General features: G+C 41.1%; 3 protein-coding genes across 4 annotated transcripts; 1 reads left to right on the forward strand and 2 right to left on the reverse strand.

Moving 5' to 3' along the window:
* Positions 1-1,254: 1,254 nt before the first annotated feature.
* ppp1r3da (protein phosphatase 1, regulatory subunit 3Da) lies at positions 1,255-3,221 on the reverse strand. 2 transcript variants are annotated; one of them, XM_080030808.1, is made up of 2 exons: positions 3,051-3,221; positions 1,255-2,704 (listed from the first exon to the last, which is right to left on the reverse strand). In XM_080030808.1, the coding sequence occupies exon 2, from the start codon at positions 2,674-2,676 to the stop codon at positions 1,753-1,755; it is 924 nt and encodes a 307-aa protein (XP_079886934.1). In that variant the 5' UTR covers positions 2,677-2,704; positions 3,051-3,221; the 3' UTR covers positions 1,255-1,752. The 2 variants fall into 2 exon arrangements, with proteins under 2 accessions (XP_079886934.1, XP_079886935.1); XM_080030809.1 differs by lacking the exon at positions 3,051-3,221 and adding an exon at positions 2,809-2,952.
* Positions 3,222-3,654: 433 nt separating this feature from the next.
* On the forward strand, positions 3,655-6,230 carry fam217ba (family with sequence similarity 217 member Ba). Its single transcript, XM_080030922.1, has 4 exons — positions 3,655-4,012; positions 4,124-4,223; positions 4,402-4,466; positions 4,572-6,230. The coding sequence occupies exons 1-4, from the start codon at positions 3,930-3,932 to the stop codon at positions 6,019-6,021; spliced, it is 1,698 nt and encodes a 565-aa protein (XP_079887048.1). The 5' UTR covers positions 3,655-3,929; the 3' UTR covers positions 6,022-6,230.
* A 1,465-nt stretch (positions 6,231-7,695) lies between these two features.
* ttll9 (tubulin tyrosine ligase-like family, member 9) lies at positions 7,696-12,369 on the reverse strand (the record flags this gene model as incomplete). The annotated part of the gene is made up of 12 exons (XM_080031716.1): positions 7,696-7,766; positions 7,927-8,051; positions 9,530-9,643; positions 10,057-10,253; positions 10,382-10,440; positions 10,724-10,811; positions 10,894-10,934; positions 11,091-11,181; positions 11,275-11,343; positions 11,739-11,924; positions 12,040-12,151; positions 12,251-12,369. 12 exons carry the CDS (start codon positions 12,367-12,369, stop codon positions 7,696-7,698), a joined length of 1,272 nt encoding a protein of 423 aa, XP_079887842.1.
* Between the last annotated feature and the right edge of the window lie 10,603 nt (positions 12,370-22,972).

Here is a 22,972-nt window from a genome sequence, read left to right on the forward strand (position 1 = left end):
TCAACAACACATATTTAAATGAGAGTTACTTGAAGGGAGAGGTAAGCTAAGTTGTTCCCACCTGTGCGCCCTGACCCGGTGCCATTCCTCCCTCAGGGGAGCAGCTTCACTGCCACTTTCTTCAAAACTGTAAAAGTAAAATGCAAACATCAAACTGCCGGTCTTAATTTGACTTTAACACGGATTAACTTCATATAAATCATTTCTAGCTCATTGTAAACCTCGTATGGCAGTCTATTAAAATCTTTTTACAGTTGACATTATGCCCTTTGTCTCAGTAGGAGTGGTTTTCTAATTATTGAGCGATTATTTCTGGTACCAGCTAGCTAATTTACAAGATACCATTTGACAGGATGTGAACACTTTTTGGGTAAACCTTTAAGTGAATGCCCTTGTGCGTTAATCTGAAATTGGCTAAAATAGTATTCGTTTATTGACTAAACATCAAGCCTTATTTACGGCCTCCACTTCTCAGTTTAAGAGTGATGCTAATGTTAGCTTAACAATACCAGGTACTAATGGTAGCTAACATTAGTTCTCTAAACTGACGCTAATTTCAGAAGTAAACGTCTAACAAGTAATTTAACCCGTCGATAGTACGATTTCAGATTAGATTACAATTGTAACGTTACTTACTGTGTTGTCGAATATTAAAAGCTTGACAGGAGAGCTTTAATTTCACGTTTGATAGGCTTTCAATTGGTCCAACGCAAAACGCGCGAAATATTTTCGGTCATGACGCATGCGCGTTAAAGGTCACTCCACCAGACCAGACCCTTTGTTCCATCAAATTCGAAAACAATATCCCCTACGTTTTTTGGACGTATTTTATCCATAGACTGTAAACACGTTTTTCTTTAAATGGTTTATTCTAAGCAGCACACATGAAATAACAGATATTTGTCTGAATTATGACTAGTTTTGAGCTGCAGTCTTATTCACAATACTCGTAGATTTCTCGAATGGCAATGGGGGCTGTTGGTGCTAGTTATTACAGGAGTTAATTCCCATTTAGCAGAAAACAGGCAAAGAAAATATGACCCATGTTTTGAATAAGGTTTTACAGAATGGCAGATGAAAGAAAGCTATTAAAGCTGCCGAGTCATAAAGCGAGAAGAACATTGCTAGAAGAGACTTCAGCTTTCAATAAGAATATCAATTTAGCTACGCATACATTAACAATAATAGAAGTGAACAGTGTGTTAATGCGCTTTATTGTTAAACAAAATAAGCATTTTTTTTTTATTCATTCAGAAAGTTCAAATTGTATCAATTAGGTGGTTTGGACATTTTGACAAAACATTTTCTAAAACGAAACTGAATACAGAGCAAAATGATTCAACACATCAAACTACTGCATTGTATAAAACAATGATACTAGCAAGAAATCAGAATAAAGTGCATTTTGTTTTCAATTTAAAGATGAATTCATAAGTTGCACAGTTGGTTTCACTTGGCTGTGCCCACAATAAGGTGCCTTTTTTTATTGCCAGGAAAAGCAAATATTACAGTGCATTTTATTTTTTTTTAAAGAGAAGAGAACACAAAGGTTTAGTGACACTTATGTTGACGTTGGGTATCAGTGTAGTAGTGGCTTGTACTCAAGCCCAGTCTGTCCAGAGATAACAGTTTATCTCACCCAACTCAAAGAATTCCCCTGTTGGCATAACATTATATCTTACAGTGCAGTTGAACATGCAATAAGTTTTCCCGAAAATAATGTGCTCTATATGGATTTCTTCTACCAGTGTCCTAAATAAAGTGCACCATGCTGTCCTCACACTCTTTGGGCATAGTGAGCTTGTAGTTATGGCACACTAATTTATAATTCTCTCCGTCATTGTTGTCCCAGTATTCGGCCCCGCAGACCTTGTACTGGATGGCAAACTGTAACACCGCTCCCGGCTGCAGGAATGGAGGAACAGGCAAGTGGAAACGAAATGTATCACAACTGAGTTGGCCCCCTCCTCCTTCCGAGGTCTTGGTGGATGCCCAAGAGGCCTTCGTTTCTGTGCAGCTCTTCCAATCTGTAAATGTATAGCGTGCTGTGACTTCTTTCTTAAAACCCAAATTGAAGACCTGGGTGATTCCGATGACACCCAGTTCAAAACACAAGACTCTCTCAAGACACACTTTCTGCTCATGGAGACGATGCAGGAATCCCGGCTGGTCGCCCGGTTGTTGGGCAAAAACCGGCTTCAAATATGGCATGGATATCTCCAGATGCTGTCCGTCTGCCAATTCTGCGCCCATCAACAATCTAAAAGTAACATGGTTGGGCACGAGCGGATGCTCTTCAGATTTGAAAACCCTGACGTCTTCCAGGTCCAGCCCCAAAGCGTCAACAAAGCGTACACCAGGATTTCTGAAATGCTTCTTCTTCTTCTTCTCTGTGGGGGCGGGCAGAGATTGCGAGCGCTGTCGAATGATTGGTTTAGGCCTGGGTTCGCAGGAGAAACTGCGCTGGCCCTCTTGTTTCCTTGACAGAGAGACTTTGGCGCTTGGGGGGCGGATTGGAATTGGTTTCTTTGCTACATCAGGCCTGTCCGCTTGAAGCATTTGAGTCAAGTTTACAGTCATGCAGGGCCTTGAGGCGTCACCATTAGAGCTGGGCGTCTGCTCTTCGGATTTTGTCGTGCTGATCCTCTCACACCCAATGAACCACCCACAATCCATGTTCTTTGTGTGTTGAGTGGCCGCTCACCTGCAAAGAGAAGTTGTAAAGTGTTAATTATTAGTATTATGTCACATTCATCCCCAGCATTTTACTATAGCCAACTGCAAAGCAAAATAAACCGGCTTATTTACCTTAAAAAGTATTATGTTGCACTCCAAATCCGAACAGAACAACTATTTATTGTATTTGACACGACAGAAACACACAGAAACACTCAGAGTGGGCGTGTGCTGTGCTCTGGGAGTACGTGCATGAATGTATACAGCCGAAAAACAAACACACGCACTCCCCCTCTCTATCTCTGAGCAATTGTAGCATTACTGAAACTACCTTTGATAGGAATCAATACAATAAGATGTTGACATAGCCTCACCATACAGAAACGATGCTTCACTCAAGCTGCAGGAGCAGCCCTGGAGTAAGCTTGATCCTCCATTGAAAATTAGTTTTTTATTAGAGTTTCGCGTTTATGTGGGTCACGGACCCGCCGCAATACCGTTTACTGATTTGTAACCTCCATAACTACCCAAAATACATACATGTCCGTGTCATGCTATGTGTGGAGATCAGCTAACATGCACGCAGTTAACAGGAAGCGTCAAACGGACCAGAATGACGCTGACGTTGCATGGGAGATTGAGTTGTGTAAGATTATTGGTTACATTTGTGTGTAACGTTTCTAACTTATTTCCTCAAGCTCTCAGTCGACAGTTTCGCCACTCGTTTTCTCCACTGCTCCTCTATTGCAAGTACACTCGTCGAAGCGCGTTTGCATATTTGGTTTGACAGAGCGACTAGTACGCTTCTACTTCAAGTCCCATGATGCATCTCTGACGCTTCGACACAAGCTCGCGAGCCAGTTAGCAGCAGGTAAACAAACCTATCAGGCTGGGACGGCGAGTCAAACAAAGCGTATGCGCTGTGTGACCGTCTTACATTTTTAATGACGAGGGAGATGACAACTGAAAAAACAACGATGCGTCTGCTTTCACCATTTCACTGACACGGTCGGCGGAATTGTCATTGAACAGGGAGGCGAGTCGAAGAAAAAACTAAGGACGAGATTAACCTGCAGAGGAGATACGACTGTCGACATCTGCGCATGATGCATTGCAGCACTTTAGAGAAAATGGGTGTTTATAGCCTCATTCACAGACTACAGTATCTTATCCGAGACGTTGGATGGGTTCTTTAGCTAAAGTATCCTTTGATTGTGCTGCACTAAGAACAACATCTCCTCGGTACATGCAAGATGGGGCCCATCATGCAGGAACGCGTCGTCTCCAAAGAGAAGATTCGGGTAAAAAACACTGAAAATACCGGACCAGTAACAAGGTATGTCCCATTTTACAGTGGCACGTCTAACGGAAAAATAAAGTTGTCATGTATTGTTCTCAGGCGTAGGTTTAGAGGTGATCCTGACAGACCACTATCATGTTTCCACAGTTCAAAGAAAGGTAACAAGATGAAGAAAGCAGCGGGCCAAATGAATAATGGCCTCCCGGGACCAGGTCAGGATAAGGACGCTCTGACGACAGTGCAAAAGGTGAGTGAATGGCATCAGTGGTAGATTAAAGAGATAATGTTTCAACGTTATTGGCCCCAGGGCCTAACAGGACACCTTTAATGCAAGACAGTGCTGCAGCGTGTTTGTGGCCTTGGTGGCAATGTAGGCTACTTCAGGACAGAACTTATCAACAATTTCCATAATGACTATTTTACAGGGTGCACAGTTGAAAGGTGGCAGGGTCAAGTCTGGCACGATGAGGAATAAAAGCAGACTCTCCAGGTACGTGTGGAGCACTGTATGGTCTCAGTGAATGCTTCGCTCAACGTACAGTGAATACCTTAATCCTCAACAAGTTTTCTTTACACTCTGTATGTCTCTTTACAGCCCTGAAGAAGAAGCAGATGTTAGACCTCAACACCGCAAACACTTATCTGTACACAGGAAAGAGGAGAAACGCGAAAATCAACGGCTGCCACAGTGCAGCAGCGAGCTGCTCCAGGAGCGTTGCGGGATGGGGAAAAATCGGCGAGCCCTTTCCCTCTCCCTGCCTCTCTCCCCGATATCGGGGCTCCGATACATGCCGTCACACCCCCTGACACACTCCCCAGCCCCCACTCCAGAGGCACTGCAGCACCACTACAACCAGAGGGATATTGACACTGACAGCGCCAGTGATCTGTCAGACTCTGAGAGGCTGCCTGTACTACCCTCTCCATGTACCCCCTGCACCCCGCCTCACCTCAACCTACGGGCCGAGGTCATCAACTCTAATGACTTCCCCCCGGACTTCCCAGGACCCCACGGGGCTGTGGGTGATGAAGAGGAGAGTGAGAAACCCAGCTACAGTTACCCAGACTTTCTCCCTCCTCCGTTCAACAGCTGGAGCCTGAGACAGCTGGCGGTGTTTCTCCACACCGAGGGTCGTGGAGCACCTAGGCCCAAGCCTGTGGGGCATCTGGAGAAGTATCTAGAAAGGCTGCTGCAGCTGGAGTGGCTCCAGATCCAAACCGTGCAAGCAGAGAGCAGCCGGCTTCCCGGGAGCCGTCCGAGACCTCAGAGCTTCCCCTCTGCCACCACCGCCACTGCTCACCAAGCTAGGCCTCATACTGCTCCACCGTCCCGACTCAACTCCCCTAAAGGGCCGCGGCAAAGCCAGCGATCATTCCCGTTTGCCCCTGTGAACAACCCCCTCTCCCCTTCACCTGCCACGGCACAGCACTCCCGCTTTCCAGTTTGCCCCCACTGTCACATTCGCTACCCACTGTGCAACGGAAGCTGCTCTGCTAACGCCTACCAGCGCCACTCGCGTCTCAGCCCACTGCTCGAGCACAAAGCCCGGCCCGGGCCGGCGGCAAAGAGGAGCAGCAGTGAGACTCGAGCAACATCCACAGAAGGTAGGAGCCCAGTAGGACATGGAGGAGGAGGGGGAGTCCAGACCCCTGTGAGCCCTTCAGCTGGAAGAAGTCATCTCAGGCACATGCAGGCCACAGGCAATGCCCGCAAGCAACCCCAGGAACCTGCCACCAATCCAAACAGCAGAGGTCAGGTGAGGAAAAGCCGCATCAGAGCTAACTCTGACACCGACTTTAAGAAGGAGCCCAGTGGCAGTAAAGCAGCCGGCGCAGAGAAACGGGTTTTTGCTTCAAGTAAGAAAGAGGTCAACCACACCTCCAAGAGAGTAGAGAAGGACTGGCAGAGGAATGAGGCCGGAGGTCAGGCAACTAAGACGGTGATGAAAAGAGCTGCGAAAGAGCCGCAGTCCCTTTCCAAAGCGCCGCTTAGTAATAATAAGCAGAATGGCAAAACAAAAAATGTGCACTTTGTTACAAAGTAACCGCCTATAGACCAGATATAGCATAGTGCTTTACTTAGTGGTTACTTGGTACAGGAGCTTAACCTATGCTTGCTTTGTGTAATCTGTGTAATACTAACATGTTGTAACTGTTGCACAGCAGTCTAAACCAGTCAGTGGTGTACAGCCTTCAAAAGATCAGAGCTAACCAGAAGTCAAGCAGCTACAATAAAGATAAAACAGCAGAAGTTTCAAAGCATAATATAATATAGCCATAATATAATTATGTATACTTATTGTAGTTCATTCACAATTTACAGTAATAATGATAGTCATAATGTTGGACTTTGTTTTCACACAAGGCTCATTGTAACCCTAAATATACAGCTTCTATGATCTGTGAACTGAACTCTGCACTGCACAGCCATCTCTCCATGTGCTACTAATGTCGAAATAGGCATAACATACTCATTAACTGTACGAATGGGCAGCTTTCAGCAGAAGTAATCCATAGTGAAGTTTAACACAGATCATTGCATCGATAGCCGTTACTAGTGGAGTCTTTGATGTCGTATTTTTTGTTTTGTTTTCAATGCTCAAACTTTACTTTTTTTGCCTCGTGTTTTAGGACATATGTTTAGTTAAATCATCTTTGGCTGAAAAGAAGGATGCGCACAAAGTAGTGGTGTGTTGAAGTGATGTAATTTGTTTCGAATACATTTTTGTTACAAGGGCTTTTCATGGTTGAAACAGCTTGAATGATAATATACTGTATTTTGCATAGAGCTGAGCTCTATCTATCATTGAAGACAGTGTAATGTTTGCTACGAATGTAAATGCATATTTTTCCAAATTTTATATACCATAGTTATATTTATGAAAAGTGTTGTTGTTGCTCTGTGTCCATTGTTGTCGTCATCATGTTTACATTGTCATGCACAATAAGAAAATATTTAATTGCGGAGCTGAATGTAACGCTATGCTGTACAATTGGTCATGACCGTGGTTCTATGTTCTTTCAACACATTTTAGCTTTTAACACTAATAACAGAGTGAAGTTCGACATATCGCCTCCATTTCCCACTGCATACTTGAAGTCTTTAGAACAGTTTTTACATTAGTGTTTCATCCGTTTACCGCGTGCACTGGATTCATGGGAACACTTCATCAATGTAAATAATGTGATATGTATTCAGATTGCACCTCTTCATGTCAAGTATCAAAGCCATAGATAAGGGGCCAGGAGCGGCAATGTTATTATAAATGTAGACATTATGTTGACACGCACGCAGAAAGATTGTAGTATGTATTTTCTCAATGTTGAATGCAAGTATTTGTAAGGCATAGAAATAAATGTTTTGCACTCAAACGACATTGATCTAGTAGCCGTTCTTTGGAATACAATTAACTGTCTTAATCAACGATACACTGCTAAGATCCCCAATTTAACCAGTTACACTTGACTTGGTCATTAATTATGCATTCATAAGCGAAAATGTTTCCTACCACTGTACTTGTCTTTGAAGTCTGCAATGGAAAGTATTACAATGTTTGCTCTTGTATTAAGAAAAAATTGTTTCATTTATTTGCATATTCGGATTTCTGATTTGGAAACGCAGATTATAGCTCAGTTTTAAAAATAGTTCTAATGTTTTACAGATTTGCCTTAACTGGAGTCTGGCTTCTCCCAGCCACATGCCAAGTTCTTTAGTTGTGTTACGTCTTCTTCTGGCCTGGAAATGGTTTTAGAAGTCGACGAAGCTGCTTCTCTCTGTCATTCACACACCCTGCAACAAAGAACAGGTATTTGTTTGCTGCAAAAACTAATAAATATATCGATGAAGGCTTTTTCACATGATCAAATACCATGGTTTTAATAGCACCTTTACCAGAATGCCTGGCGATCTCTAAAACAGTTTGCATTTATTAGGAGCACAGTCAGGTTACCTAAGTGCGTGTTGGCCGTGAAACATGAGCTGCCAAATGTTTCTAAGTTGACATCCTCTCGATAGACGGGCCCATCGTTCCACATGAGATCATAGCCACCAACCCTTTTCTCCTTGCCAGTCAGCCTAATCAAAAAACATGGTAATAATTGCTAGGCAGTACCAGAGTGGGTGAAAGACACAAAACAAACTGAACTTATCTTTTGCGCAGCATTCAACTATTGTTCTGAGGTAAATGGTAGTATGTTGTTTATTGATGCTGTCACACAATCTGTTTAAGTGTTTCTTAGACCCTGTTTCCACCTGGGATTAACATCTGACTTTTTGAATCTGGTTACAAGTAGACAGCTCTCAGTACGTGTGTTCACACTTGTATTTTCAAATGTGACTTCTTTGCCTACTTGTGATCCGATTCCATTTACCCGCGCTGTATTTAAATCAACACGCACATAATTTCCGTTTACATTGCTGTTTTTAACCGGTGGGGTTCAAACAAGTAAACATACAGGGCTGTACAGTGCCACAGTTTTGATCGCATTTGCTATTAAAATGCATTACATGCAAAGATAATTACAAGTCTAGGTTGACGAGATAGGCTACTGTCTCATTTAGACAAGGAGGAGCGATGCACAACACTGCTTAGAGGGCTCTACATTAACACTCGCCAAATGCGGCTAAATATCATAGATAGTGTATAAAAGTAAACACTCTTAGGCGAGGCGAGGTAAGGTAAGGTATTACGCCACTTTGGCTGGTGAAAGATGTGTGCTCGCCGAGGTAGTAAAATTCCCGGAACAATCTCTCGCACCTTTCTTCCCTCGTTCCGCAACGGTCGCATTTATACAGCAGGGCGGAGGGCCGAAATTCCGGCATATTCCCGGCTTTCACTGGCTGTGTAAAAGGGGCTATTGACTCACTTGTTTAACAGGCTGTTTTCAAAGTCTTATTAAACTATTTACAGCCTGGTCCACAAAACCATTTTAGTCTGTATGTTTAGGTCATATCTCCATGACAACACTGAGGGGGGTGAATTTTTTCGGACCACGCTAGTTTTTATTTTATCGGAGGTTAAAATGTATTGGCGTGATCTCTTGAGTGACAGCTCTCCGCCCGTTGTCCCTCACTTTGCCTCGGAGGTATACGTCAGCTATCTCCCTCCCCCTCACAAAATGGCGACGCGCACAAACCAGGATTATTGGATACCGTGTGAATAACTGAGGTCAGCCCGGATGCTACATCCATATTATTTACTATCTATGGTATTTCCACTCAGGCAGGTGGCGGCAGTTGAGTAGGAGGTCCCTAATGTGGACAAAAGTCACATTGGTGTTCCCACTACCAAATGAATGCGGACACATCCGACACAACCGACGTAAACCACCTCCGAATGTGGTTTTTATGATCCGATCTCAATGCGTCTTGAGAGTGTTTTCACCTGTAGTTAGAGCTGTATTCACGTGATCGGATCACAAAAACCACATGTTAAAGACAAATGGAAACGGGGTCTTAAAGGTGCCTCTTTCCACCCCTGTTCTTCACTTTCAAACATGTCCTAATCCTCACACCTTGTTCCCTGATATTTAAACAAAGGAAAAAGAAAGTACCTTCCCTCCATATCAACAACATTCAAAGTGTCTTCCAGCAGCCGGCACTTCATCTCGTAGTCCTCTTGACTGCTGGGTGTGTGGGACGGAGAGGCATTCACCTCAATCAACCACCTGAATAGAGATGGAGGAGTATAACATTTACCAAACTTTTAACTAGCCTTTTGAGCCCGCCTTAGGCCAAACCTTAAGAAACAGTAAAGAGATCGATACAGAGACACAAGCAAGTGAAAGTCACAATATTTGTCTGGTAGACAGGAACTTTCATCAAGAGTGTTTGTTGTCATGTACAGCAAGATCACGACATACCTGTTAGTTTTCCAAATATTTGCGCACATGGTAAGATCTATAGCCCCAACACTAGCAGATGTGGCCTACTGCTTTTTTTTCAGTATCTAAGAGGATGCTAAAAAAAAACAAGTCCATGGGTGGCTTGTCTGTGCATGGGTTTTTTAAATATATATTTTTTACAGTGCTCATTAGGTGGGAATGCCAGCCTGTGAACGTGTAGAAAATATGACACTTACGGTTTGAGGTTCTGATCCAGTAGAATGTCGTACCCGTAGAGCTCGAAGCAGTGTTTGTCATTTATAATGACCTTTTGTACACTCTGTAGACTGCGGACAAATATGTTATCAATCTCTCTAAACAGTGTTTCTACTGTCTCTCTGCCGTGCTTTGCAGTCAGGTACCTTCGAAGCTGCTGCATCTGCCACTTGCATCCCTATGTAGAGATTAATAAATGGTTGCAGGAATGAAGGAGGAGATGGACTCGCTAAAAAGGTGATCGATTTCAGAAAAACTGACAAAAATATGAGAAAACCTATTTTTCTCATGTTTTCAATAACACACCTTTTCAGGATCATAGTCTGGTGCTGTTTTCTGAACAGCCACATTGGTGAGGTGCATATCTGAAAAGAGGCACTAAGTCCAATGTGGGAAATTTTATGACGTAATCATGGGTTCCACAGGGGAAATAAGATGAAAACGAAAAATTAGCAAAAATGAGGAACAACAGCCTGCGAAATTGGGTCAACCCCAGCTATTTAAAAACTGACTTTTTGGATGAAACAGTTCTTGGTAAGCGACTACTGGCACACTGGTATTACATGCTCCAAAACCAGACAATGACTTGAGTGTATGAGTATTCAAACAAATGGAATCAAAACATTAGGACAGCAAAAGAAAGGATACATTTGTCATCAATACTGCTAAGGGAGAAGCGGGTGCTAGAGAAGCGGCCAAAGCCATCTCGATACAGCCAGGCCTTCAATGGAACATACTGAAACACAAACACACACACTGAATCATTCATGCAGCAAAAAATGCATTAAACATTGTGATTTACAAGGTGTAGTACATACCGACGTGACCAGCACATACACCCTCAGATCAAATTTCCTGCCTGTGGATACAAAAGCATAAAAAGTACTTGCTCACTGATATTCCTGTTCACAATTTGTACAGTTGTTTTTCTAAATCATTACTTGTGGGCATGTTTGATGATTTATCTAAACTGGATTTACAATAAAAGAGTGGTTTCATTTAGTCAGTTTATTACCATTAATTAAGTAGGGGTTCTCTATATAGCGTTGTGCCACATAGCTTTCCACTTGAGCTGCATCCTTCTGTTCCTCCGTGCGGGTGCCATCCTGTGTGAGCACAATATTAGGTGTTTGTAGATTGTCTGTTCTTAGTCATTTCACTTACACCCAATTCCTTAACAAAATACAAATACACATTACCTTCTTCCAATCCATGATGTCTTTCAGTTTCCTGAACAGGAAAATGCCTTTGCCCTGAGATTTTGCCACCTAAATAAACATACCAGTTTATTATCATGACTTAGGGGTATTGTCAGCTATGTTGGAGAAGGATTGTTGTCCCTTTTTGTCAGAAACAGTGGAAATACTCACAATCCCGCTACCTGTCAATAGTGTTTGTGCACTGTGCTGAGAATACACAGCCTAGGCTCTGAAAACAGAGTGGGCTTGCCATAGCTAGCAACATGTCCTTTTACAGAGCCGAGGCTGAACATTTTTTCTCAGCACACACACAGTACCAGTTGCAGATTGTGAGGAGAGGAGATGATTTTGACAACAAGCACTCTCCAGTCTTAATGAATGCAATGTGGTGCTAAATTAACTTTCAGTATCTAGGGCTGAAATTATTGCACTGGACTTTACATCTGCGATCTATTTCAGCTTACTGGCTTCATGATCCAGGTGCTACCAGGGCTTCTTTTGAATTCCTCTACAAATAGATGATATTCACTGGGCAGTGCAAAGGTGCAGGGGAAGAAATCACAGTTGGACGCCTCCATTCGGCCAACTTCCCTCTCGAGATTCTTTCGGTATCTTTTGAGGTTTTTCACCATGAGGTTTTTACGAGTCAGCTGTTACATTAATGGAAAGATAAAGAGTGCACGATTATTGACCGGAATCTGTGCTTATTCCTATTGAAATCCCCAGTTTATATTTATAAGGCATGCTAGACGGATGCTGCCTCACCTCATAATGGTTCCTGAAGTGGTTTAACCTCACATGTTCCTCCATGTACGAGTGATCGAAATTCTCCCTGAGCCAGCCCACATCACACCAGTTGAAGTCCCACTCTACGTCACTGTGAAAGAGAGAAAGGGTAGAGTATACCAGATTCAAGCCACTAATAGGAAGAGATAAACTGATGCAATGATGAACAGAGTTGGACAGCCCCACTCACTCTTTGACTTCAACCCATCCTGGTCTTTGGCGCAGGACATCCTGTATGGTGTTGAGGAGGCCACATTTGTAACGCACACTTTCTCTACACCTTCCCTCCCTGGGGAGACGTTGCAACATCGTCACTGTTGCCAGCACTTGTGAATAACCTTTGCTGTTCAGTTTATAACCAACTTGAAATCAACACTCACCGCTCCTCAGTTTTGGTAGAGTCATGTGAACCTTTGTATACAGATGTCTGCAAAAGGGAAGAGAGCAAACCAATATGTTGCCTAGCCAATTATAATTCCCCACTCTGGTTTGGAATAATAAATTATGCAAGTTAAATTAAGCCCAACCCCACTACCATTCCCAATATAATATCTGTATTATTAGTAGGGTACAACCAGGCCTACTGTTTTTCATAATGGGTTGCTAACTTGCTACCTGATAGCCGGTTACAGTTTTAGTTCGAACTTAGAATAGTATTAATCATATTTTGTCAAGTCAAATGTCCACACGGTGCTCTTTATTTACCTTGTACTTTGACATGGAGGCTAGGAGAGTTAGCTATACTAAAAACATGCATAAACGCGTAAAGTAAACTACGTAGCTCTAGTTAGGAGTTAGCTGGTCCGAGCGGTGTTTGCCACGTGTTGCCATGGTAACCACCACTCTGACAACTGACAAAGTGTCAAATGTCATTGTGCTCGCCATAGCTTTCCGTAGAAGCCTGAACATCTCTTCTACAACAAACAACCAGCAAACAACTCACTAAATCTATGAGGGACACATAAAGAGAGCTCAATTCCCCATTAAAATGGCTTGAATTACTGTCCCCGATGCCATGACCATGGGAAAGTGACAAACTCATATTTTTAAAAGCAAAAAGATTGATTTAACATGATTCTTTTTAGATTCAGATTCACGACTCAATTACATATAGCCATTACCTAGGGGGCCATTAACCCCTTTTTGTAAAAAAAAAAAAAAAAAACAGACATGGAGCGTTGTAAAAGGTTGTTCACCAGAAATGATATCCAGGACCTCCCAGGATCCCAACCTGGGTGGGCAACCTGGTCAACTAGCTGCTGGAAAGCTACAGCAAAATAGAGCAAATCAGAACCACTGTTTAAAGCGAATGGGGGTGGGCTAATAGGGCATTTTTTTAACTTAGATATCATTATGAAACTTTGCAAGTTGATTACTGACATTAAAGCAACAACTTTTTGTATTACAGTATTTTCCAAAAAGTTTGAATAAATATGAAATCATCAATATCTTAGCCTACTAATGATGCGTTTATTTGCATATCTGCAAAGCCCCAAAATCTAGATGTTGGACAAAAGCAGGGTCAATTTGTTTTTACATTTTGAAAACAAAACAAGTGTCCAACTGCCTGAAGCTTTTCCTAATCACAGTTCAAATTTGATCAATAACCCATAGAAAATGAATTTTTTACACAGTTTTTTCCAAGAGAATGTCTAGCCGTTTCCTAAAATACCAGCTGGAGACTCCAAAAGGACACTTTTGGTCCAGATGTGCAAATAGGCATCATTAAGATATTGATGATTTTTCATATTTATTTAAACATTTTGGAAAATACTGTAATACAAAAAGTTTTTGTTTTAATGTCAGTAATCAACTGGCAAAGTTTCATAATGACATCTATAAGTTCAAAAAATTCCCCATTAGCCCACCCCCATTCACAGTGGTTCTGATTTGCTATGTCGGCTCGCTGTAGCTTTCCAGCAGCTTGTTGACAAGGTTGTCCAGGTTGTGATCGTGGAAGGTCCTAGATGTCATTTTTGGTGAACAACCTTTTACAACGCTCCATGTCCATAAAATCACTTTGCTAGGCTAATGATTATAACTAGCCTACCTATCTGATTTTGAGATATTTCGAAACCTTATAGTAGCCTAGCATATGTCTATTATTCACAGGACAATGCTAGGCCTATATAGGCTACAATTTTACTCATATGTTGCACAACAACCATATGCCTATGCCTTTTGAATCCTCAGCCAGTCCATCTGAGGCAGTGCAATGCTGTTGAATATGGCGAGGCCACGCCTCTGCAAGTGACGTCATAACCACTTAAAGAGCATATTGTTTTCGATATCATATCATGTTTCTTTATATGTCCATGATCTTTATATGTCCATGATCATGATTAGCTTAATGTTGATTTTTAGCTGGCCAAATGAAAGAATCCTAAATAGGTCTACCTAGGCCTACATGGAAGGAAAAACACTTTTGAGCTTAGGTGCAGTGTGTAATATGACATCATCAAGAAAGTTCTACAAAGTTCTAGAATGCAACACTCCCTGGGTAACCCCACCTCTTTCGAATAATAACAGAAGCTACAGTGGCCTTCAATGACAAGAAGAATTCTAAATTTTAAACAATGCACCTGATGACATTCCAACTATGACACTTTCAAGATGGCGGCACTAGGCCGTGGTCCAAAATATGCAGAAATATGGACATATATGAGACCCTTTCTAAGGGAAAAAATAATAATAATAAAAAAAAATCAGCTATTATGCACCAAATTAAATGTACTTATGGATATTATAATTACTTTCTACAAAATCTGCTAGGAAATAAAACCCAAAATTCTACACACTGCAGGTTTAACTGTCCCAAGATGCATGTAGCCTATTCATCCTATAGGCCTATGACTGATGTTTACATTGTATTTAGAAGTCAGTCTTAACGCATCAGACAGTAGCCTATAACTTGCAGGGCAATACACAAACTGCATACAAGCTAGGTCTACTGGTCTTATATGGTCTACATGTAGGTTATAAGGCCTATATTTGGAATCATAAAAGCGTCACATTTTTCACCCTAAACTTTGCTATAAATTCAACACTTGGTGGCGCCAAAACCTCATCTTAAAAAAGGTAAATGTTGCTTCTATAAAGTTTTATTTTTTTCTGAAAACATTAGACATTTGCTGTTAAATCAAAGCAGCAAAACATGGCTACCAATTTAGGCTATCTGTAGTAGCAATGTAAGGGCTTTTTAGAGTGGTTTAAAAATGTGAATGGGAGTTCAATAAACTAATTAAGTAGCCTATGTATAGAAGAAGTTGATTGCCAACTCCAACCTTCGATTTGTTGTAAGCTACTTGGTATTTATCTTTGAGCTTATTATTCTTACATGCCTTATTCCCACTGGCATCTGCCTTAGTCTGATATACCTATAGTGCCAAACGGTAAACGTCAAAGGATTGAATGATTTAAGATGACTGAAAATGGCCAGAAGGAAAAATAAATCCCATCGATGGCACCTATTATTTACTATCTATGGATGGCACCCAGTTGTTGACCATGACAACAAGAAGAAGTGTGAAGTGCAGAGAGTTGGGTCATACATACTTAACCTGTGAGCTCTTGCTATAGCATAGTATACTACAGAGTTAAACCCCTAGGGACAGTGAGAAAACACTGCCATGCACATTCACCCTGTCACACTAACATTTAATGGACCCTAAAGTTGTTTAAGCATCTTAGTGACATAAGCCTGTCTTGTTTAAGTGTTGATTATTTTTCTGGAAAAAAAGAAAGAAAATGTGCTGGTACATGTCTCATTGATCCTTTGGTTGTTGTTTAAGTGATACAACCATGGTGGGTTTGGGTTAAGGGGTGTGGAATTCTTTACCATTTGTGAATGAAAGCTCATGAAAATATTCACATTTATTGTTTTAAAACACATTGATGCCAATCATGTGAGAGGAGCGTACACCTGAGTAAGATTCCTCTCCTAAACCAAATAAATGTAGATTACCATCTCCTGCAGTGCCCTCTTTTTGTATGTTTTTTTTTGTTTGTCTTTTTCTCAGCCACCCACCACTAATCAAACAATCAGCCATACTTTAGACTGTGACATAAATAATCACAACAGGCTCGAATTAAGAGGGCTTTATATTGGATTTGGGTGTATGGTTTGGCTAGTTATATAGTGTCCACAAGAACATAGCCCCTCAGTGTGAAATACGATCACTCTAACAGCCGAGTCAGCCCAGTCTCAAAACTTCCCCACAAGATAAGATAAACTATAAAAGCGAGTGGTTTATTTGTATCATTTAATCATGTAATGAAACTTCTGTCATATATGAGCTTTTGGATGTTACTTGTAATAAGAGCCTAAATAAAGAACAGACACTGCATGGCATATTTCATATATAAAACATCTTTGATACACATTAGAATTATTTTGCTACACAGAAAAAGAAGAAAAAAAGGAAAGTGTCAAAACGTTTTTCAAAACCCTCCCAATAAATTGTGCAGGTAATATCTAATGCTGGCTGCTTCTCCATGTAGATATACAGAAATGTTATCATACGTTGTGTTTGCCCAGACCCAGCAAAAAGTTACAAAGTTCTTCAAACAGAAAGCAAAGAACACAACACAATAAACTTAACACATAAAAACCATGCAATAAATGTAGAAATGTAGGCTACTAAACAAACCACATAAACATTTTTTTATTCAAATGGAAAAACACACAAACAAACAAAATAATACTTTGAATCAGATGAAAGTTGGTTCTATAAAAGTATTTTTTTTTAGCTCAGACTTAAAAGAAGCCACTGACTGCATTCTGCCATAAATCCCCGTGCATGGTGTCAAAGCCTCTGGGCTTTTATTTCAAAAGCTCTGTCCCCTGTATAGTATGCAGCTGAGAGTCTGAAACAGATAAAAGGCCCCAGCCAGAGGATCCCAAAGTACAGGCATGGTCATAAAGGGATAAAAGATGGGAGATATGGGCGCCCTTAGCTCAGTTGGTAAAACACCATGTCTACCAATAATATTACCAAATGAGAGCAAATCAACATAATCAAATTAGTCCCAAAAGTGACCTGTGAAGTATCTTCAACTCAGTTAAAAAGTAAGGTAGAATGTAACAAACCCAGATTAAATCTGAGTTGGAAGATGTCAAGGAACTCACGGCCATCTGAGCACTTATACTTTCTCAGCTGCTCACAGACACTTAGCTATATCTACCTTTTACAGGGAAAACACCCCGGTAAACCAATAATGCCCTTGTTTTTAAAGCATGATATAGGGAAATTGCAGTATAATCCCTACACAAATTGCTGTGCTGTGACAAATCCAAGTCAGTCCTTGGCCGGCTTCATATTTCATGGGAGTCAGGGCCAGACAACATATATATATTTTTTTAACTCCATGGCTTTTAAAATCAAAACTCTATGACTTGCCAATCAGGGGTCAACCTCTCAGTGGGCCTTTATTCTGAGAAAGATTCCCTGTTTTTGTGTCTGTGCAAAAGTTTTTGGTTTTGGCCCTGAGCCATTCACAGAATTTCTATCAGTCTCAAGCAGCTGCACCTATTATGCTTATCATGTTGGCTAACCACTTTTAAGATTGACCTTATGTAGCTTTGAATAAAAACTTCATGATCGCCAGTATCTTGGAATGGAAATTGTTTTCGAGTCAAACCCATGCTGTCTCCTTAGCTTGCGGCCCATGGTTTTCTTTTTAAATCTCAAGTAAAATTCCAACTCTATTGTCCTATTGAGGTTGTCATTTATAATCCCGTTTTTTATTGAAAGGCCCTCTTTGGCTTAGTTTGACGATGCTGATTTTACCACAGAGTGGGTTTTTGCGGTTTTTCCATAAATCTCAATAGCACCAGTCACCGTAAAGCATACCACAGCTCATACAGTTCCCAGTGGCAGGTAGTCGTCAGTCCTGGTAAACCAAATGTTTCTCAACAGGGACCACAAGGCAGGAAATCTGTGGGATCCAGGGGCATCAGCTGTTACTAATAAGAGAGGCATCCTGCAGTTGTAGTCTCACCATCCTTCTAAAGCATCTCTGTATTTCACTGTCACTAATTCAGGCCAAGGAAGCAAAGGCAAGTAAACATGAAACTTTACCTGGAACCAAATGTAAGACAAGAATATGTTTGTAAACCAAACTGTATCCCTGCATTTGTAAACAACTACAGTGAAACAGTAACTTTTCAGTGAGCTTTCCGACTTAAAAAAAGTATTGCAGGGATCTAATTTGCCTGTGAGGAAAGTTTGTTTATTCCGTTATGAAAAGATACCTTAGAAAATGTTCCCTTCTCTGACACATGCACAGTTACACAGTGCACCTTTAAGGGAGTTAAACAGTAATAAAGAGGGGGTAATGTGGGTTATCCGTCTGTATTGAATTTCAAGTTTTGAATGTTTAAGTGGCTCAACAGTTGAACTCTACTTCCTTTCACTTCCTTATCAGATGTGTTTTTATTTTAACAGAACAGTTCCTCATATTCATTTCAACAGGCTTGCACAACCATCCTCACATCTGCAGAGGTGTTAACGTCACCAGTTTATTGTGTGTCCACTCTCTATCTCAGTAGCGCCACAGCACTCTAGGGATTATGAGCCCTGAAAATGCCCTGGCTTTGCACACCTGCTCATAAAACGCCAGAGGTGGCCAAGAAAAACAGGGAAAAGTAGCAACAGGAATCCTTCTCAGAGGTTTTACGTTCCCATTTGTCTCCCAGTTAAGCCTTGAATAGCGATGAGCTTCTCCCAGTTGATTAAGGGCAGCTGTAATAAGCACTACAAAAGCAGATGTTGGCAGGCAGCGAGGTGAACAGACAGTGCATACAGTATGTTATGATGCGAAGCCATATGTCTGATTCCTTGAGACAAAGCAGGGAGAAAAATAGAAGGAACAAACAGTAGTCGATCTGGGAAATATCAGAAATGTTTTATTGGGATAACTGGGAGGTCCAGGGTGGATCTTTATAATGGTTGGCAGGCCAATCAACGCGAGGTCAACAATTTAAATGGAAAAATGTGTTGCATATTGCAATGACATTAAAGGAAGACAGAGATGTAATTAAATGAGGTGTACTGTTATGTTTCACACACCAATCCATTTTAAGCAAGGAGATCCGTTTAATTGACAGAAGAACTCCTACTGCAATATCACTAGAACCAGTAAGAGGTATTTCACTTAAAATACCAAAATGTTACCTTGAAAGCATGCATGCATCATGTGACCACTAAACCACATGCAGTCAACTTTTCTGATAACTTTCTGTCTCCACAACTCTGGTCAGGAGGGAAAAAACAGAGTATGGTCTTCATTTATCTGGAATTTTCTCTCTGTTTCCCTGCTTGGAGAATGTGCCAGAGAATTGAGGTATGGCACAAAACCCATCCTTAGGGAATTTGGGAAGAAACCAGAGGGCAGTCTTGACTCAAACAGCAGATTGAGGTTACTGGATGCCACAAAGTACAAATCCAGGACACCCACTGTGTAAGTCCAAGAGACAGTATAGTAAAAAGTATGGAAGACTTTGGATCGTCATGCCAAAATGATTAATGTAAGAGCCCCCATCTTCCAATGAAGGTATGCATTTGTTTATGTGTTTGCTGTGTATTTATTCACTGTTTACTTTGTGTATGTGTGAGTATGTATACCTCAAGCCCATCAGGAAAGAATTTGTACTTTTGTAAAGTTGTATTAGAAATACTGACAATTAAATGGATTTTCCTCATATCTATTAATTCACCTTTGAAAAGGAGGGTAAGGGTTAGGGGAAATGGGACATCATGGGACGAGCCAGATGAGAACAGAAAGTATGAACAGATTAACAGGTTTCCTCTATGTTCCTCTGTTCCAGTCTTTTATGGCAATCTAGTGCTTGAAATGTAAAGATCGCCCCAGGAGGCAACACAAAGTGAAAGGAAATTGGAAGCTTAGGGAGCTATGTTTATTTTCATGAGAGCGATCCGAGCTTTGCAGTAGGTAGGTACACCCTCGTAAAACTTCCTGCTGGCCCCTTCCCAGTTTAGTGTTTCTAATGAACACATGTGAAGGAGTGTAAGGGGTTAAAAAATGTTTTGACATAAAATTCCGTACATAGTAAATGGTTTAAAAAAATATAGGTGCAGGAATTTAAAATGAAATAAAAAGCAATTGGGATTATGGAAACAGCTCATTGCTAAAATAATAAGATAAATGTGCTTAAAAAATAACGGAAACCGAGAACTCCCATAATATACATTTTCTTGTGATCTTGAGAAAACAAGGCTTGTCTTCTCATGATTACAAGTTTAATTTATTGTGATCCCAACACAACTGCCCTTTGTTTTATCCAGTTAAAGCCACTACGAGTAAAATGGCACGTTGGCGTCACCTTTGGACAAAAGCGGTAGTATTTTTACGACGCCAGCTGTCGTGAAGCTGTTTTCTAGCTCGTGCCGGGCGTGCGAGATTCAAATGATCAGGAAGCAATATAGTGCATGTCCGTGTGTTGAAAGTGTGAGGGCACCGGACTCTTTTCGGCTCTGTGAGAGTGGTTAGTGACACAGCATCAACTAATGCCAGTCAGTGCTACACACACACCTGATAGCAATGAGTTGATGCAGTGTCACCTATCACGGAGCTGAAAGATTCCGTGTCCTCACACAAAGCGAGTGAACGAGAGACGGTAGTTAGTATGGATCACGATGAGGTAATGTGTTTATGTTATTGTAAATAATGACTATTTCCGATGAATAATGGTCATCTGATGATGCTGGTGAGGCAAAGTAAACTTTGTTTTAGTAGGCTACCGCTCATTCATTTAGGAGTAAACACTGCAGTCTAGGTTCGCTCCTGAAATTGTGTATACGTTGCTTGGCAACGCCCTCCCGCCCGCCTATCACTCTCCCTTTTAGCTTTTCTTCATTGCATTTTCTTTTTTTTCTTTGATGGTTCAGCCCCGTTATCAGTCATTATGACTGATAACGGGGCCTATCCCTCCCTCACCTGGAGGGATAGGCTTCTCAAATCACGTTCCTGCGCCACACTGAAATCTGCGACCAATACGGATATGTGACCGCGTGAACCGAAAATCGGACTGGGTGTGCGACCAGCCCAAATGCAGTAATAAAAACTATATAAAAACGTATTTCTTTGCACTGGTGGTCTCGTTTGCTGTTAAAGGTAATTTATGATTATGAGAGGAAACATGAGGCTGTTTAAAAGATATTTAAATGTTACTCGCAGCCGCTTTAACAGATGCATTAACCTTTTTTCATGAGATAACAGCACTCATGATGATCGTAAGGACAGCCATTATGTATGTGATGTTTCCTCATGTTTTCTTCTATTACTTACACTATCAAAGGTGACCATATGGAGATCACAAATGAATTATCTCGATACGCAATATAATTCAATATCACGAAAATAAACCTTAAGAAGTGATGTTATCCTCTGTAGAACTCCCTCTGTTGATGAAACAGAATAAATCCCGAAGTCAAGCTGAATGCAAGCTTTTCTACTTTGCTTCTTAGTTTTAACATCAAGTTGCACCCCTCCCCGATATCCACCAGGCCAGTCGGGGGAGCAACAAACACACGTTGCCATCCCTGCCTTTAACTTAAAGTGGATTTAGTGCCAGGACGTCTTTGCAGCTGCATCCCATACATCACCGGACTGATGCCCTGACAGGCCTGAACAACAGTAGCCATCACCAGTTGCTTGTTTTATACGCTTTTGAGGTAAATCTGACATCAGTCTCAGATGATTGACTCAATCAGTCAGCATTCCAATGTTTGGACCTTATACGATAACACACCTTGGTTCTTTTGGCTGAATGTCCAGGACCAGATGAAGTGGTAAGTTTTAGATATGAGCAGTCCCACTCCCCATACTTTACATCATTCATCACTGAAACAGGTGGAATTTCTTATGCAAAGTACAATGGGAATTTTGTATTCTCCAGGTAGGGGAGAACGGGGTAAGAAGGCACACTTTTTACTCTAGTGAGAATTGCTCATGACCTAAACATCTTTCAATAGTCATTCCTACATAAAATTGAAGCTTAAGCAGTGTTTCCCCTAGAATTGTTTTTAGGCCCGGTGGTAAAAGCTGATAAAGAGTATGCGCGCGGCGTGCGTACCAAATTTGTAGTAGAAATTGACCAAAACTAACTGTATTATGGATGAGCCTCTTTTGACAGCCCGCTACAAATCAGGGCATAGGGTTATGCCTTCACATTCGGTACGTTTGTACATTTTGTGTTTCCCTCAGGATTTTTTGAGACTGCTGGGGGAGAATGGACCTTCTAGTGGGGTCTTGGGGCATGCCCCTGCGGAAGAAAACCTTTACCTTTTTAAAGTTAAATGCATCAAACTGGTGCACTTTGAGAAGCTAAATCTGATTTTATTTTTTTTGCTCTGTAAACAGCTGTCATATGTCCTGCCTAAAACAATTTTATGGAATAATTTGGAGACACAAGCCATATAAACTATTGAAGAAAAACACATAGATATGAAAATAAAATACAATAAACACGAAGACCTAATATAGACAGGTATGTCCTGTCTAGTATTCATTTCTGTAATAATCTGGATCATGAAACATTTTCTTTAATTTATCAAATATTAATTTAAAATAAATGAATTAACCTCATGATTAGCCTATCAATCAAAATGTGTGCAAAATAAGCAACATTTTGTGTTCCGACCCATTATATTTCATGTAGCCTAGTTCGCAATTTAAAACATAAAAATAAAGTAGCATTGAAAATACCAAAAAATAAAGCTTGTAGGGCTACTATAGCCTGCTGTTTTCAAGATAACTTGCTGCGCTGTCTCAGCTGTTGATACAGATTGGTTGCCATGGCGACGTAGCAACTTTAACTTTCTAAGTTTTGCTCATCACTTTTTCCTGTTCAACTCCCTGTTACTGAGTCCTAAATATCTCCAGTGTAGCC

This window comes from Ammodytes marinus (genome assembly GCF_949987685.1).
Source record: "Ammodytes marinus genome assembly, chromosome: 7".
Classification (NCBI taxonomy): domain Eukaryota; kingdom Metazoa; phylum Chordata; class Actinopteri; order Uranoscopiformes; family Ammodytidae; genus Ammodytes; species Ammodytes marinus.